The 18614-nt window shown below is 41.0% G+C and overlaps 1 protein-coding gene across 2 annotated transcripts in view; it reads right to left on the minus strand.

Moving 5' to 3' along the window:
- man1b1b (mannosidase, alpha, class 1B, member 1b) overlaps window positions 1-18614 on the minus strand; it is a 48685-nt gene that overhangs the window by 8908 nt on the left and 21163 nt on the right. Inside the window, exons 7-11 of one of the 2 annotated variants that reach the window (XM_020527284.2) lie at window positions 12034-12216; window positions 11228-11376; window positions 7792-7980; window positions 3240-3430; window positions 2628-2748 (exon numbers count right to left, since the gene is read on the minus strand). In XM_020527284.2, coding sequence (XP_020382873.1) covers window positions 2628-2748; window positions 3240-3430; window positions 7792-7980; window positions 11228-11376; window positions 12034-12216 — 833 coding nt within the window. Of the gene's footprint in view, window positions 1-2627; window positions 2749-3239; window positions 3431-7791; window positions 7981-11227; window positions 11377-12033; window positions 12220-18614 lie in introns of both variants that reach the window. The other variant, XM_020527283.2, reaches the window with a different exon arrangement.

Raw genomic sequence — 18614 nt, forward strand, 5'->3', positions numbered from 1 at the left:
AATTCACAAGAATACCAACTTAAGACGAAAGCCAGCATTTATGGTGCATGACACGACAGTGCCAATCAATTGGCACGTGAACCTTGGTAAAGAAGTTGCAATGGAAAATGTATCAATTAATGATGATTGTAAGTTAACTTGTCAGGCATTGTTTGAATTTTAAACCAGGAATGTTAACCCTGATTGGTCAAGGAATTGCCCTGGGAAATGAACCAATGAATGGCTGTCACCTTGCCCACATAAAGCAGGGATGTGGAGGTGCCAGTGTTTGCCTGCGGTGGACGGGGTCAGGGGTTGCGCTGCATCAGGTTGCGGTCCAGAGGGTTTGTTTGGCAGCACAGGCTTTCGGAGCCTTAATCCTTCTTCAGGTATTAACAGGGTGGGGTTGCTGAGCCTCCGGGAGCTTGTGTTGTCGGGTGGACCTGTTGGACTCTGGCCTGGTGTAATGTGGTTTCTGACTTTGTCCACATAAAGCAGGAAGAAAGTAGTATTGGCAACACCATCTGAGTTAGTAACTGTCACAACACAAAGTAGTACACAGATAGAGCTTTCTGGTCCCTTTCGCCATCTCCTTGATTTCACAGAGATAATTACTCCCCGTTCTTAACTTATACCCTCCTTTCCCACAGATTCAGGACAGGGTTAATGGCAGGATTATCGGCAGTGTGGAGGAACAGAGGGATCTTGGGATCCATGTCCATAATCCCTCAAAGTTGCTACCCAAGTTGATAGGGTTGTTAAGAAGGCGTATGGTGTGTTGGCTTTCATTGGCAGGGGAATTGAGTATAAGAGCCGCAAGGTTATGCTGCAGCTCTATAAAACTCTGGTTAAACCACACTTGGAATATTGTGTTCAGTTCTGGTCGCCTCATTATAGGAAGGATGTGGAAGCTTTAGAGAGGGTGCAGAGGAGATGTACCAGGATGCTGCCTGGACTGGAGGGCAGGTCTTATGAGGAAAGGTTGAGGGAGCTAGGGCTTTTCTCATTGCAGCGAAGAAGGATGAAAGGTGACTTGATAGAGGTGTACAAGATGAGGAGGGGCATAGATAGAGTGGATAGCCAGAGACTTTTTCCCAGGGCAGAAATGACTATTATGAGGGGGCATAATTTTAAGGTGACTGGAGGAAATATAGGGGAAGTGTCAGAGGTAGGTTCTTTACACAGAGAGTGGTGGGTGTGTGGGATGCGCTGCTGACGGTGGTAGTGGAGTCAGATACATTAGGGACATTTAAGCAACTCTTGGATAGGCACATGGATGATAGTAAAACATAGGGTACGTAGGGCAGTTTGATTTGAGTAGGATAATAGGTCGGCACAACATCGTGGGCCAAAGGGCCTGTACTGTACTGTTCTGTTCTATGTTCTAATCTGTTGAGTTAAAACAGGCACAGCACATGAACATGTTCTGTTTACAGAAAAAAGGACCCTAAGTATTAATACATGCTGCTTCTTGTACACATCAGTACACCACACTGCAAACTTGATTGATAACCCTAAAGTATTTGACAGCATAATTCTTCACTCACACTCGACAAATATTACACAGTTGCAGAATCACATCTACTGTTGGACATTGTTTTGCGTACATAGGCTGGTTGGGTATAGCCAGAACCTTACTGCAAACAGCCAAAGGCCCATGCTGCAATCCACCAGTCTCTGGGACTTCATAGCCTACAAACCTGGAATTACATCAATGCTCAATCTCACATACCGCATTACACATTTCTGTGACAGGCAGAATGTTTCTTCGGCTTGACGGTAACATCTCGTTAGTGGAAGACATCACTGCATAGTAGCATAGTGAAATTGCTTAAAGTTTTGACATACCCTTCCTGGCCATTTGGTGATAAACTGGACATTTTTCAGCACCAAAAGTGGTACCTTACAGCCTTTCAAAAGTTTCAGAGATATATAGGGAGAAATGACCTGATCAGGGGTAGGCATTATCCCACAGAATAACTTTGATACACCCTATTTCAACATCAATTTTACAGTGTGAACAAATGGATCAGTCTCTGTTTAAAATGCTGATAAGGCCAATCATATAACACGTGCAAAGCTGGATTTAATGATTAACTAGTACAAGGCAGTTAAAATAAATTCAGTCATTAAAGATGCAAAAAGTTCATCTGAAAGATGATTTCTGTACAAAAGGCAGAACTAAGCATTTTGCTCAAAGTGATGGTTATTTCATATCAATTTGGGCTTTCATACAATAGTTTATGGACCTGTTCAAGGAATAAACTGCTCTTGGAATAAACACCTCTGTTGATGAAATTCTTCCACAGTAGTGGAATGGTTATTAAGCATTTACAATCAGAGAAAAAACCCAGGAATAAAAATTATTCAAAGCAGCCCATGCTGATCTGGACTCAAGCCCTAAAGTGAAGTTCACCATCAGAAACACCTCTAGATATTTTTTAAGCAACCCATTCAGAGATGCCACTGCACACCTCTTGAATTTAGGGATCCTGGCTCAGAGGTACGGACACTACCACTGCACCACAAGAGTGCCAGAAACACCACTACGACACAAAAAGCAGTGAAGAGTTAGGCAGTTTCATTGGTTACACATTAACTAATTTGTGTAAGAACAGAGATCACATTCTGATTTCAAAGCTACTTACCATCTTAGGACTGAATTGATTGTGGGACAATTCACCGACAAATGTCAGTTTCCTTGGTTCTGACTTACGAATCAAGTTCTTCTTGATACCCTCTATAGCTTGCAGGTAGTCATCTAATAAGCTGACAAACACAATAATGGAAATCAACACAGGCTTTTTTTTAACAAGTACTAACCTAAGTATAAATGGAAAATTGAATTAAATGACACTGTGACAGCAACAGAGCAATAAGCAGGAATACCAAGAAGCTATATCACTACAAATCATCTTTCAAGTAGCTGGTTGAATGGTACTGACAACCAATACCTTCAGTGTCTGCCTAGCATTTTCTCACAATTATAAAGTCATTTCAGATTCATGTCAGTGCAAACTCTGAAGCATACACAATGGAGATTACTGCAGGACAGATGACAGCACAATGAGGGGTGACATTATTTCTGCATGGCATCAGATACAGACCCAGTTGGCACAAAAAGGTAAGTCTAGTGAACATTACATATTTTAATAAGTCTATCTTTTTCTGGAATTTCAACAAAAAGATGAAAGAAAATAAACTGCAAAGTTACTGATGAAAGGCACTGGTTGGATTAGTTTGAATTGTGTATCACTTACTCTGATTCTTTCCTTCCTCCCTGAATCCACTGTTTTAGTAGATACTCATAGTAGCTGTCAGCCCTGGCACCCAGTGTATAGACTCCAAGGTGACTAAACTGGCCAGAGTTAGTGTTTATGAACATCGGAACTAATCCATCCATTTTCCCTCCAAGTTTGTGAATATGTTTCATTACTTCATTTACTGATGCCTGTTTGAGGGTTAAAAAAAAAATTCTTAACTTCAGAATTCAAGAACTGACATAAATTTAAATAATTTAATTTATGCAGCATCTTTCATGACCACAGGATTTACAATCAATGGTGATGGACCAATATTTGGACCCCAGCACCAAATATGCCAGTCTTCACCAATTCAATTCACTACATGTGATATAAAGAAACAGTTGGAGGCACAGGATACTGCAAATACTATGAACCCTGACAATAAGCCGGCAAGAGTATTAAAGACTTTTGCTGCAGAACCAGCTGCACCCTAAGCCAAGCTGTTCCAGTACAGTTCCAACTCTGGCACCTACATGATACTGGAAAATTGCCCAGCTATGTCCAATCCACAAATAAAAAGGACAAATTGACCCTGACAATTATTGCCCTGTTAGAAAGGCTTGTCAACAGTGCTATCAGGAGGCACTTGTTCAACAGTATCCTGATCTCTGATGGTCTCTTTGGACTCTGCTAGGACCACTCACTGCTGACCTGACAGCCTTTGTCAAAATATGGACAGAAGTGAACTCCAAAGATGAGACCGAAGTAACAGCTTTTGACTTCAAGGTGGCCTAACAAAACTTAAATCCCAAGGAAATCAGGGGGAAACTCTCACTGGTTAGAATTATTCCTGACACAAAGAAAGACGGTTGTGGCTGCTGGGTGTCAATTAGGGGTCAGTACCAGGATATCCCTGCAGAGATTCCTCAAGGTTGTGTCCTAGGCCTAACAAGCTTCAGCTAATTCATAAATGACCTTCTATTAAGGTCCGAAGTGAGGACGATCGCTCAATGTTCAATGCCACAGGACTCCTTAGATACTGAAGCAGCCCGCGACCTAATGCAGCAAGATCTGGACAACATATGGGCTTCGGCTGATAAGTTACAAGTAACTCGACTGCAAGTATCACACAACGACCATCTCAAATGAGAGAATCTAACCATTATCCCTTGGCATTCAATTATATTAGTTGAATCACCCTCTAACATCATCCTGAGAATTACCATTGATCAGAAACTAAATTGAACCAATCATGAAAAGTACCTGTACAGTGGTGATAAAAGCAGGTCAGAGACTGGGAGTTCAGGGTAGAGTAATTCACCTCGTGACACTATCTGCATTGCACAAGTCAGGAGTGCAATTGCCTGGATGAGTGCAGCCCCTACAACACTCAAAAAGCTCAACACCATCCAGGTCAAAGCAGGCCACATCACTGCACCCCATCCACCATATTCCATTCCACGGCATATTAATGCACTGTGACAGCAATGTGTACATCTACATGACATACTGCATTATGGCACAAAACACCTCCGACATCATTTACAGACCTCCACCAACAAGAAAGATAAGGGCAGTAGGCAGTAGAAATATAATCACCACAGCATACATATCTTGATTTGTAACTATATCACTGATCCTTCACAGCCACTGGGTCAAAATCCTGGAATTTCCTTCCAGAGGCACTGTGGATGTTCCTACATGTTTCAAGAAGACAGCTCACCATCACTCTCTCATGGGCAATATGGGCTGGGAATATATTATGGCCTAGCCAGTGATACCCATATCTTATTAGTGAATTTCACTTTGACATGTAGTCATTCTTATAAAGTAAAAAACACAATAACCAAATTGGACATAGCAAGGTCCAAACAAAGAAAGACAAAAGTCCAGATAATCTATTTTTACACTATTGTTTGGAGGCAAGTATTGACCAGGACATCACAGATAATTTCCCAGCTTGTCTTTCAGTACTATGGGATATTTTTAACAACCGGCGAAGGGGCAAATGGGATCTTGCTTCAATGTGCCACCTGAAAAGTGGAAACCCTGAAAATAAAGGAAACACCATTTGACTGCAACTCATTTTCTTGCAACAAGTTCAGGCCTATCAAGATACAGAATACCGTGAGATTTGTCTGATACTTAAATGCTTGTGGTGGCGTTAAGGAAGAGGAGCTACACAAACAATGAAGCCAGCCCCAAGTTCTGTCACAGGAGGGAAAAGCACACATCCCTGCCATACCAGTTACAGCCACAATGAGGTGCTGTGCAGATGTGGAGTCAATGGTTTAACAAAAAGTGAAGCACCAAACCATGAAAGAAAGCAAAATGACCTTTCCGGATTTTCGGTTGGGTAAGGTCTATGGTGGCTTGGAGCATAGGATAGAACCTGTGCGCAAAGGTGGTTACTAATCTGGAGCCACACTGGACAACAGCAGCAGCAAACTGTATTGTTCAGGATAATTTTTTTGTTTAGCTTTACTCAATGAATACTGATGCATGGAGGATTTTTTTTGAATGTCAGTGTGTGAGCACTGCCAGTTTTGGTTAGCCAGGATTTAAGGTAGTTGACCTGTACACAGCTTTCCTCATCCACTGATAGGGGCAAAAAAATAATTTTGCACTCTTTCGACTACGACCATTTATATTACACCCTTGAAGTAATGTTCCAAGGTATTTCACAGGAGCATTATAAAAGGAAGTATACACCTAGCTACATAAGAAGGTATTAAGGTAGATATCAAAAAAACTACTAGCTTTACCAAGTTTAAGGATTGTCTTAAAAGGACCAAAGTGAGGTAGGCAGGCAGTGAGGTGTAGGGAGAGAATTCCAGAGCATTGTGCCAAGGCAGTCGAAAATACAGCCAGCAATGATGAAGCGATAAAAAAAAGGTTTACTTAAATAGCCAGAATGAATTAAGTGCTGATAGCTGGGAAGATCATGAGGCCGGGAGGAGACTGCAGAGGACAAGACCATGGATGATTTGAAACAACGGTAAAAAAAATGTTGCTTGACAGGGAGCTAATGCAGAACATGAAGCTGACTGATGAAATAGATTTGGTACACACTAATACACAGGCAGTGGATTTCTGGATGACCTCAGGTTTTCAGAGGGTAGCTTCTGGGAGATCAGCCAGGCCTGTGATGGAATAGTCATGCTTAGAAGTAGTAAAGACATGGATGAGACTTTCAACAAGAGACGAGTTGGAACAAGAGATAGATCAGGAGATGCCTACAGGTGGAAACAGGCAGTCTTAGTCCTGGCACATATCTGTTCCGTGGGGTCAATATGGGCTGAAAGTTGAGAACAGTCATGTTCCTCACTAAGATGATTGCTAGGAAGAGGAATGAACTGATATAACTCAGCATTGTCAGTGGCCAAGACTATGAACAAAGGTTTCAGTATTCCCAATATTTAAGTATTCACTATTTAGAATTGCTTACACAATGAGGCAACGTAAATTCAGTTTAAAAGCCCACAAAGACAAAGGACAACCTTAAACAAATCTAGTCTGATAGTTATGAAATATAATTGAAATGGTAAACATTCAGGGGGAGAAAAAGGATGACCTTGTCACTGCATCTCAAACCATTATAACAATACAAAATGTGGCTACAGAAGATGTAATTACAAATCCTGTAATACTGTTTCTTCAAATTTGGTTCTTGTTGAATCTAGCTGTCTCCTACCTGGACACTTCAAGGGAAGATATTGATAATGACTTGCTGACTTTAATGAGCATAAAGTTTGAACCAATTGCAATTCATTCCAGGCATGTGTATAGAGCATAAAGCATTGATACGGACAGGTACAGCATAGAGTAAGCTCCTGTTACTACTTTAGATCTGCAATTACAGCAATGAATCAGAGCTGGGGTACAATTGAAAGCTGCCCTACTTTCACCTAAAAAAGCAAGATTACCTGATCCTAGCTTTCCTTAGGTATATGTCAATGTAAATTACACATGTTCAAACAGACTGGCATGTTATGCAAGTGTTGAGCAAACCGAATTTTCTTGATAAACGTATTAGCAATTAGACTTTTAAAAAAATATTGCTCAGGACAGAAAATAGACATGAAGCAAGAAAAACTTACAAATTCACAAAACAGTTATAGGTTAGTTTTCTACTGTATCTTATTAGCTAATGCTTGCATGTTGATATTAGACTAAGCTGAATATTATTCGGAAGATCGACTTAATGTTAGATTATAGATATTCTCAGTTGACAAATCACAATTAGTGCTACATTTTAAGGACTATGTTCAAGCCATGGACAAAATTTCATATGAGAGATGACTCGTGTGTCACAGTTACAACCTGCGATCTGGGACATCTGGGTTCAAGTCTAACCTGTGGTGGATGCGTTTCATACATGTCGTAACAGGTTGATTTAAAAATAACAATAATGTCAGGAAGGGTCTTGTAGCACAGCGCAGCATACTTAACTCTAGGCCGAAAGGTCTAGGTTCAAGTCCCACCTGCCCTACAGCATGTCTGAACAGGTTGATCAAAATAGCTGCAATTTCAGATAAGCCAGCTGCAATTCACCAATCTACAATACCTGGTATTTCTCTTCTTTAGTCAGTCGGCTGAGCTCTCGAAACTCCAGTTGAATGCTGGTCACTTCTGCAACGGTGCTGTCTGAGGTCCAACGTGGAGGATGGGCTGTTCCACGACCAATGTTTACATCAGAATATGGAATTCTGGATGGAGTATCAAAAGCTGGCATAAGGCGATTCCCCAACTCACTCTAATGTTGTAGGAATTTAAAAAAAAAAATGATTCATTGAAAAGCAAAGTCTCAATGTTTGGCTAGTCACCAATTTCATAGACCTTAATGAAAATTTACAGAAGAGAAAACTAATCTTGCATTTTAGGTGATATTGGTTAGTTCTAAAGTTGAGCATGAGTGACTAGGCTCCTGCATGGCCAAACTGAAACAAATTTTCAATAGAAAGAAAAAACGCATTAAAATGGACAAAGCAATTAGGGTCTTCAATGTAAAAGAACTTACCCTCTTGTATAAATATCATTCCCCTTCCTTTTTTGTAAAGCAGTCAACATCAATGTGAAACCAAAAAAAACCATAAATTATACGGCTAAGGGAAAGAACAGAATGGCTAGGACAATTTAAAGGTCTCAAAGACCCAACACAGGGATGACTGACCAAATAACTACCTTCTGTGCTTAAAAAGGTAGACATAGTGAGTAACAGTTCTAACCAAAATGTGCGAATGTATGTTTACAAATCTAGAAAACAGTTATAAATTAGCTTTCTACTCATCTATCTTATTAGCTAATGCTAACAAGTTGATATTAGAGTAAACAAAATACACGGCATTAACATTATGTTTAAGGCTGAACGTTTGTCAAGAAGTTTGAGAAGGTAAATTTTGCTTATTTCACTAAACAATACTTCTTTTAAAATTAAAATTTGCCTCTTAAATATTACGCACATTTGCTCCTTGCTTATTTTACAAGGTCGTGAGAAATTAAAGGTAAATATCTGAGAAAGACCCTCAGAAAATTAGGGGACGGATACCCAAAGAAGTAGGAAACCAAATCTGACTGAAATTATTTATACCTAACTTGTTCTAACATCACTGAACAGGTAGATGGCAGCAGAAGCAATACGGAGAACAATTTCAGCGGAAGACCTTTACATCCATAATGTTTAAATCACATGGACCATGCATTCATGAAAGGAGGAGGCTGAACAACAATGACAATGGTGTATTACAGATAAAGCATTGGTTACCACAGTTAGTTGGACGACTGTTTGCAATGCACAACTTCACAATTGGTGAGTTGACGTTACCATGAAGGAATCTCCTTCTCAACCCTCTCCACCAGTCATCACTAAAGGTGAATAAATCCCTGACACCTGATCAGGTGTACCCTAGAACTCTGTGGGAAGCTACAGAAATGATTGCTGGGCCCTTGCTGAGATATTTGCATATCAATAGCCACAGGTGAGGTGCTGGATGAGGTTGGCTAACGTGGTGCTACTAGTTAAGAAGAGTGGTAAGGAAAAGTCAGGGTACTATAGACTGATGAGCCTGACATCAGTGTTGGGCAAGTTGTTGGAGGAATCCGGAGGGACAGGTTTTACATGTATTTGGAAAGGCAAGGACTGATTAGGGATGTCAACATGGCTTTGTGTGTAGGAAACTGTGTCTCACTAACTTGATTGAGTCTGTTTGAAGAAGTAACGAAGACATTGATGAGGGCAGAGTGGTGAACATGATTCTGTATGGACTTCAGTAAGGCATTCGACAAGGTTCCTCATGGTAGGCTGGTTAGCAAGGTTAGATCATATGAAATACAGGGAAAACTAGCCATTTGGATACTGAACTGGCTCAAAGGTAAAGGACAGAGGGTTGCTTTTCGGACTGGAGATCTGTGATCAATGATGTGCCACAATGATCAGCGCTGGGTCCACTGCTTTTCGTCATTTATATAAATGATTTGGATGTGAACATAGCAGGTATGGTTAGTAAGTTTGCAGATGACACCAAAATTGGAGGTGTAGTGCACAGTGAAGAAGGTTACCTCAGAGGACAACGGGACCGAGATCAGACAGGCCAATGGGCCAAGGAGTGGTAGATGGAGTTTAATTTAGATAAATGTGAGGTGCTGTATTTTGGAAAGGCAAATCAGGGCAGGACTTATACACTTAATGGTAAGGTCCTGGGGAGAGTTGCTGAACAAAGAGACTTTGGAGTCCAAGCTCATAATTCCTTGAAAGTGGAGTCGCAGGTAGATAGGGTAGTGAAGAAGGTATTCGTTAATCTTGCTTGTATTGGTCATTGGGGGGTCATGTTGCGGTTGTACAGGACATTGGTTAGGCCACTTTTGGAATACTGTGTGCAATTTTGGTCTCCTTACTATAGAAGGGATGTTGTGAAACTTGGAAAGGGTTCAGAAAAGATTTACAATGATGTTGCCAGAGTAGGAGGGTTTGTGCTATAGAGAGAGACCGAATAGGCTGAGGCTATTTTCCTTGGAGTGTTGGAGGCTGAGGGGTGACCTTGTAGAGATTTATAAAAGGTATGAGGGCCATAGATAGTGCGAATAGCCAAGGTCTTTTCCCTGCGGTGGGGGAAGCCAAAACTAGAGGGCCTGGATTTAAGCTGAGAAGAGAAAGATTTAAAAGGGATTTAAGGGGCAAATTTTCACGTAGACGGTTGTGCGTGTATGGAACGACCTGCCCGAGGAAGTGGTAGAAGCTGGTACAATAACAACATTTAAAAGGCATTTGGACGGGTATGTGAATAGGAAGGATTTAGAGGGATGCCAAATGCTGGCAAATGGGACTAGATTAGTTTAGGATATCTGGTTGGCATGGACAAGTTGGACCAAAGGGTCTGTTTCCGTGCTGTATGACTCTATGAGAGAGCAGCCCTGTAGTCTGGTAAGACTATGGTGACTTTATTACCTTTAAAAAGTGTGGCAATATAAACAGACAGGCATTTTCACTTGTCTCCAAGCATCCCAGGGAAGTGTCTTACTAAGGTGAATTATGATGCACTTGCCAAAACATTTACAGAAAACTCTAATCACAAACACCCCAATTACGAAGTACAAAACTGGATGTCACAGACAGGATTAAGTGATCTTACAACCAATGGATCAGATCTAAGCTCTGCAGTCATGCCACATCCAGTCGTGAATGGTGATGGTTAATTAAACAATTCAGTGGAGGAGAAGGCTCTACAATTATCACCATTCTTAATGACGGGTAGCCCAATACATCAATGCAAAGGACAAAGCTGAAGAATTTCCAACAATTTTTAGCCAGAATTGGATGATCAATCTCAGCCTCTTCCTGAGGTGCCTAAATCAAAGATCCCAGCATTCAGCCATTTTGGTTCAATCCATGTAAAATCAAGAAATGGCTAGAGGCACTATGACAGACTGTAACTATTTTTAACCAGCTGTTTCTTTTCCATAAACAATTTCAATTAAGCAAAATTACAGTAAACAAAAATCCTTACTGCTTTATCAAGGAAGACTTGGTCTCCAGTTAAATTGTATACGCTAAGTAATCCACCTAAAATACGAATTGTGGTTTCGAACAAATTCACATCCACATTTTTACCAAGATTCAGATCAGTGACTACCCATTTCTTGGCTTCTTCAAATTCTGAAATTACAAAACAAAGTATTGCATTTTAAACATGAACAATGAAAGAAATTTAGAAATAATTTTTACAATTTGATATTAGGGGTGAACTTCTTTTGCATTGAACACTCACTTTAACATGTTTTTCTCAAATTTTCAAGTGTACATTTGCATTTGATGTTAAAGAAACAATAAAAGGTTGCCTGTTTACATTTTTCATTGATGAAATGAGGCACATTAGTGCTGATGGAAAAGAATATTTAAGCAGACATAACATGTTCCAAGATCTGCATGTCTAGCACAGCCAGGTGTAAAACAAATTCCTTTTGCATTGCCTCAGCCCTGTACCCTCAGGCTGAGAGGACCATCTCTGATAGTTCACTGAAATGAAAGAATGTCATAAATACTGTCAACTCCATTTCTAAATGTAAAAGCTCAAGTACCGTGGAATAACAAAGAACCCAATTTTCTGAAGAAGGGTCTAGGCCCGAAACGTCAGCCTTCCTGCTCCTCTGATGCTGCTTGGCCTGCTGTGTTCATCCAGCTCTACAACTTGTTATCTCTGTTGTAAATAGCAAAGACCTTGATTTCATTGACATTTTTAAAGTCTGCTTTGACTAACATCTAAACATCTAGGGAACACCATGATATTTCTGATACACGATACAACAAAGTCACCTTCTTGCTGTCCCAAAATCCACATTGTGTCCAAGGCATCAACCAAAGTCAGTCCCAAGCCAAACCATTCGCTGTAAGTCTTAGAAATGGGCTTCAGTTCATCGTGGCCCCAGGCATACTGCTTGTATCCCTTCCATGCATGTTGGAATGCTTCTATCACTGCCATCTGCCGTTCATTCAGAGCTTCTGAAAGAAAACAGAACAAAATTAAAAAGGCTGATGCAGTCGTTATGACGGATGCGGGGTGGCTCATCTAGACCAGTAGATTTAGGAGCATAGGTATGCCATTCAGTCCACCATTCAAAAGGATCTTGGCTGATTCTCAACTCCACTTTCCTGCCTTTTCCTCATAATCTTCAACTTCTTACTGATTAAAAATCTGTCTATCTCAGCCCTGAACATATTTAATAATCCAGCCTCAACAATCCTTTACGGTAAGGAATTCAACAGATTTACAACCCTCTAAGAAACTGCTCCTCATCTCAACCTTAAATATGTGCCTGGTCCTCGATTCTCCCACAAAGAGAAACAACATTTCTGCGAGCACCCGCTCAATTCCCCTAAGAATCTATTAAGTTTCAATAATGTCACCTCTCAATTTTGAAATGAGAATGAGTGCAGTCGCAATCTACTCAATTTTACTTCATTGACAGTCCCTCCATCCCTGGTATCAGCCTAGTGAACCTTCTCTGGACTGCCTCCAATATCAAACTGTTCACATTATTCCAGCTGTAGTCTGACTAGTGCCTTGTATAGTTAAAGCAAGATGTCCTTATTTTTATATTCCATTCCCTTTAAAGTAAAGGCCAACATCCCGTTTGCCTTCCCCATCACTTGCTTAACATGCATGGTACTTTTTGTGACTCACGGATGACTCCCAAATCCTGCATTCCGTAGCTTTCTGCAGTCTTTCTCCATTTAAATCATTTTCAGCTTCTCTGTTCTTTCTGCCAAAATGCATAACATCACACTTCCTCATATTACATCCCATCTGTTAAGTTTTTACCTGTCTGTATTCTTCTGAAGACTCTTTGTGTCATCCTCCCATTTGCCTTCCAAACTTTTTTTAGTGTAATCCACGAACTTGGTTATAGGACATTTACGTTCTTCATCCAAGTCACTACTATATATTATAAATAATTGTGGCTGACTACAGCACCAATCCCTATGACACTCTGCTAGTCACAGATGCCACCATGAAAATGCTCCCCTTATCTCAATGGTTTGTCTTCCAATTGTGAGCCAATCCTCTATGCATGCTAATGTATAATCGTTAACACCGTGGATCTTATTTTATTAAGCAGCCTAATGTCTGGAACCTTATGAAACACCTTCTGACAATCCAAATATATTACATCTACCGATTCCCCTTTATCCATCCTGTTTGTCACTCAAAGAATTCACATAAATTTGCTAGCATGATTTTCCCCTCATGAAGCCATGCTGACTCTGCTTGATCATATGCATTTCTCAATACTCTGCTACCATAGACTCTCACATTCTCTCAGTGACAAGTATTAAGGTAGCTGGCCTATAGCTACTTTATTTTTGGTCTCCTTCCCTTTTTAAATGTGTTATATTGGCAGTTTTCCAATCCTCTGGGACCTGTCCAGAATCCAAGGTTCCCTGTGAGATCACTACCAGTGCATTCACTATCACTGTAGTTTGTTCCTTTAATATCCTGGGATGTATTCCATCAGGTTCAGGGGACTTAGCTGTTTATAGCCCTATCAGTTCCCCTAGCACCTTTTCCCCAGCAATAATCACTGTATTTATTTTATATCCTTTTGCCCCTTAAATAGTTAGTAAATTTGGGATATTATTTGTGTCTTCTTTTGCGAGACAGATGTAAAATATTCATTCAACTCTTCTGCTATTTCCTAGTTTCCATTATTTCCTAACCCTCATTTTCCAAGGGTAACTTTGATCACTTCAGCTTCTCTCTTCCCTTCAATAAATTGAAAGAAGCCCATCTTGATATTACTTGTATGTTCACCCTCAAAATTTATTTTCTACCTCTTTTTTGGTTTTCTTTCCTTCCTTTTTAACATGTTCCCAATCCTCTAACATACCACTAATCATTGTATGCTTTTTCTTTCAATCTGATGTTACCCTTAATCTCTCTGATGAACCATGGTTAGCTTAAAGTCTTCCTAGAATCCTTGTCTTTCACTGGGATATATCTTCAGTTTGAGTCATGAACTATTTTCTTAAAAGTTTGCGATTGATTGCCAACTATTTTTGCTGCTAAACTCCTTCCCCAGTCTACTCCAGCCGGCTCTGCCCTCATTCCTTTGTAAGTAACCTTATTTAAGCTTAGCACAGTTGTTTCTGACTCAGGATCCTCCCTCTCAAACTGAACACAAAATGATATTAATGGTACGGTCACTGCAGATTAAAAGTTTTAAAATCAAAACTACTTAGCATTAGCCAAGAAAAAGGAGTTTCAAAACAGTTCAGTTTACTCTCTTGCCTGTGCCCTGTCTATTTTATCGCTTTTGCTTCCCATCTCTCCTGGTTTTTAGGATTGAACTCTATTCTTGCTGGCAATTTTTCCAAAACCATATCTTTAAAGGCAAACAGTGGCAAGAGTCAGTCATGTTCTTCTGGTGACCACATTCAAAATTTTCCCAGCAGGAATAACTAAACCATAAATAGAATTAGGAGACTATTTTAAGTTCGTTTTTCCTGTTTGAATAGTCAAGTTTGTTGTTGCCGTCAGACTAAATATAGCACTCTTCAGGAAATCTCAATGTACCTAGCAGCCAATTAAATACTTTTAGAGTGTAATTTAATGTTACAGGGGAAGGAAATTGAGAGGATGCGACTCAAATTACACAAGTTAGACAGAAATACTTAATGGGGAAATAAATACCTTTGCAAATAATAAAGGCAAAATACAAGACATAGAAAGAAAAGGTGAATTGCACACTCCCTATATTGTACTGGATGAGCAAAGAATGAAGCTGCAAGATTTCTGGGATCTTTCATTGTTTCACCATGTTGCAAGTTGAACAAGGCGGGAGGCATTGGTGTGATGGTTATGTCACTGAACTAGGAATCCACAGCAATAGCTTCATATTCTGGGGACAGGGATTCCAAATCCACAATGCAATTTGATGCAAGTTGAATTCAACTAAAACCTGGAATAAAAAGTTGGCCCAATAGCAAACACGCAACCATTGGTGATTGAGGTAAAGCCCATTTTGTCACCAATGCCCTTTAAGGAAGGAAATCTACCATCCTTACCTGGTCTGGCAAATATGTGACTCCAGACCTACAGCAACGTGTGGTTGACTCTTAACTGCCCTCTGAGCAATTAGGCAAAAACTGGTCTAGCTGGCAAACCCACATCCACAAATGGAATTTTTTTAAAAAAGTCAGCTTTGGTTCAGTAGGTATCATTCCTGTAAAGTCAGAGGGTTGTAGGTTCAAGTCCCACTCCAGGACCTCGAGCACATTAACTAAACTGGAAATGCAATACAGAGTTGTCAGTGTTTTTTTTTAAATCTTAAATATCTGCTCTCTTTGATGGATGTAAAAGCTCTCATCGCACAATTTTAGAGAACAGCTGGACAGTTCTTCTGGATGCCCTGGTCAAACTTTATCCCACAATCAAAATCGTTAAAGCTGTGTGGAATAAACGCTCAGTTTCCCTACATTAAAACAGTGACTACATTTCAAAAATACTTCATCAGTTGTAAGGCACTTTGAATTTCCTGAGGTCATGGAAGATGCTTTTCAAATACAAGTCCTTTCTTTAAATAAAGGAAACAGGAGAATATATTTCAGAAGTTCTTACTAAATTGTAATTCTGATCATTCTAAACATTCTGATCAAACAATACTTGGAGCATTCTTGGTGTTTGTGAAACTTATATTTTTCTAATCTGGAGAGGGGACACCTAATGCATACAGTAATCAGAGAATGGAGAATATTAACTGGGGAAAAGACTTAAAAATGTAACTCGGATGATGGAAACTTAGGATTGACATCAGATGTTTCTTCTTTATGTACAAATGGTCATTGTATGAAATATGCTTGCAGGAAAAGTACTTTAAAGATTCCAACGGCTTTAGAGAAACAACTCGATGCTGAAATTGAAGACTCTAAAAGGGGCAGTATGCTAGCTTGCAGATTGGAATATTTAATTTAGGGGAGATAATGGATATAATGCAACTTATCAAATAAACTGCTGTTTGCAATTCCCTTCATCCCTTTCCTAGTCATTTATTGCCCAATTTACCTCAGCTCTTCTCAACCTTGTCTGTATCCAGCATGGTTACATACATTATTACTTAGAAATGGAGTAACATTTCAAAGGTTCTGGACAAATAGTTTGTGCTGCAAATACAACATTAAGTGACAAAGTTAAGTAAAAAGGTGCCAATCTTTGGAAACAAGCAAAAATAATTGATTAAAAAGTAATTAAAGAGATCCTGAAACACTGCACCTCAAAAAAACTGCAAAATGCTTAAACCCCAAAAGTAATTAAAGTAATTTCAAATATTGAAACAAATATTGTGAACACAACAACTTATAGCAGAATCAGCAAGGTGACCTTGTGGTTTTAAGCAAATTCCATCTCCTCAATGCTACTAAATCTTATGGCTCTTCCTCACTCGACCACCGAGCTAATATTCACATTCCCTTCCCCTCCGTCTCACTTTATGCCTTCCCTTCCCCTGCTTTCTTTCCCCTTTACTTCTCATTTTCCATCTCACATAGTTGCTTATTTGGATTTCCCTTCTCCTTTCATGTTGACTGTTTCTTTGCTCTGATCTTCTGATCACTGACCCCACTCTTCTAAATTTTTTCCACTTTGCTTTTGTTCCAAATCACTCCACTACCACCCAAGACTCAACATGTCCTATGTTCAATTTTACTCACGTCTTCAAGTTTTCAGCATGTCACTTCATTTCTGTCTTCCCTGTTCATTTTCTTGTGATTATGCCTCTTGTGATTTCTTTCTGAACTCACCCACAACTTCCAAAAGGTTCATTCAGCTCCTAATCTCCCATCCTCCACTTCATTGCTTCCTCTCCTCTTCTGCTTGAATTAATTTCCAAACTTTGACTTCAAAAGCACGTTGACCTCAAAAGCTGCCTTACTCTTTGACTTGTTGTATGAGTAACATAAGAAATAAGCCAGTACTAAACAAAAAGCAGCCTTTGTTTAACAAGTGTGAAGTCAGTGAATGTTGGTTATCTCATATTTGGCATGCTACAGGCTAATGCTGAAAGTATAATTGAATCATAGTAGGAACTGCAGATACTGGAGAATCCAATACAACAAGGTGCAGAGCTGGATGAACGCAGCAGGCCAAGCAGCATCATTGGAGCAGAAAGGCTGACGTTTCGGGCCTAGACTCTTCATCAGAAATGGGAGAGGGGAAGGGGGTTCTGAAATAAATAGGGAGAGAGGGGGAGGCGGAAAGAAGATGGATAGAGGAGAGGATAGGTGGAGAGAAAACAGACAGGTCGAAGAGGCGGGGATGGAGCCAGTAAAGGTGAGTGTAGGTGGAGAGTTAGGGAGGGGATAGGTCAGTCCAGGGAGGACGGACAGGTTAAGGGGGCAGGATGAGGTTAGTAGGTAGGAGATGGAGGTGCGGCTTGAGGTGGGAGGAGGGGATAGGTGGGAGGAAGAACAGGTTAGGGAGGCGGGGACAAGCTGGACTGGTTTTGGGATGCGGTAGTGGGAGGGGAGATTTTGAAGCTCACGTACCACCCCACCAACCTCCGGATCCAACGCATCATCCTCCGACACTTCTGCCATCTGCAATCCGACCCCACCACCAAAGACATCTTTCCCTCCCCACCCTTATCTGCTTTCCGGAGAGACCACTCTCTCCGTGACTCCCTTGTCTGCTCCACACTCCCCTCCAGCCCCACCACACCCGGCACTTTTCCCTGCAACCGCAGGAAGTGCTACACCTGCCCCCATACCTCCTCCCTCACCCCCATCCCAGGCCCCAAGAAGACTTTCCACATCAAGCAGATGTTCACCTGCACGTCTGCCAATGTGGTATACTGCATCTGCTGTACCCGTTGTGGCCTCCTCTACATCGGGGAAACCAAGCGGAGGCTCCGGGACGGCTTTGCAGAACACCTACGCTTGGTTCGCAATAAACAACTGCACCTCCCAGTCGCGAACCACTTCAACTCCCCCTCCCATTCCTCAGACGACATGTCCATCCTGGGCCTCCTGCAGTGCCACAACGATGCCACCTGAAGGTTGCAGGCACAGCAACTCATATTCCGCTTGGGAACCCTGCAGCCCAATGGTATCAATGTGGATTTCACAAGCTTCAAAATCTCCCCTCCCACTACCACATCCCAAAACCAGTCCAGCTCGTCCCCACCTCCCTAAACTGTTCTTCCTCCCACCTCAAGCCGCACCCCCATCTCCTACCTACTAACCTCATCCTGCCCCCTTGACCTGTCCGTCCTCCCTGGACTGACCTATCCCCTCCCTAACTCCCCACCTACACTCACCTTTACTGGCTCCATCCCCGCCTCTTCGACCTGTCTGTTTCCTCTCCACCTATCCTCTCCTCTATCCCTCTTCTATCCGCCTCCCCC

The sequence above is a fragment of the Rhincodon typus genome, chromosome 28, assembly GCF_021869965.1.
Source record: "Rhincodon typus isolate 14 chromosome 28, sRhiTyp1.1, whole genome shotgun sequence".
Lineage (NCBI taxonomy): Eukaryota > Metazoa > Chordata > Chondrichthyes > Orectolobiformes > Rhincodontidae > Rhincodon > Rhincodon typus.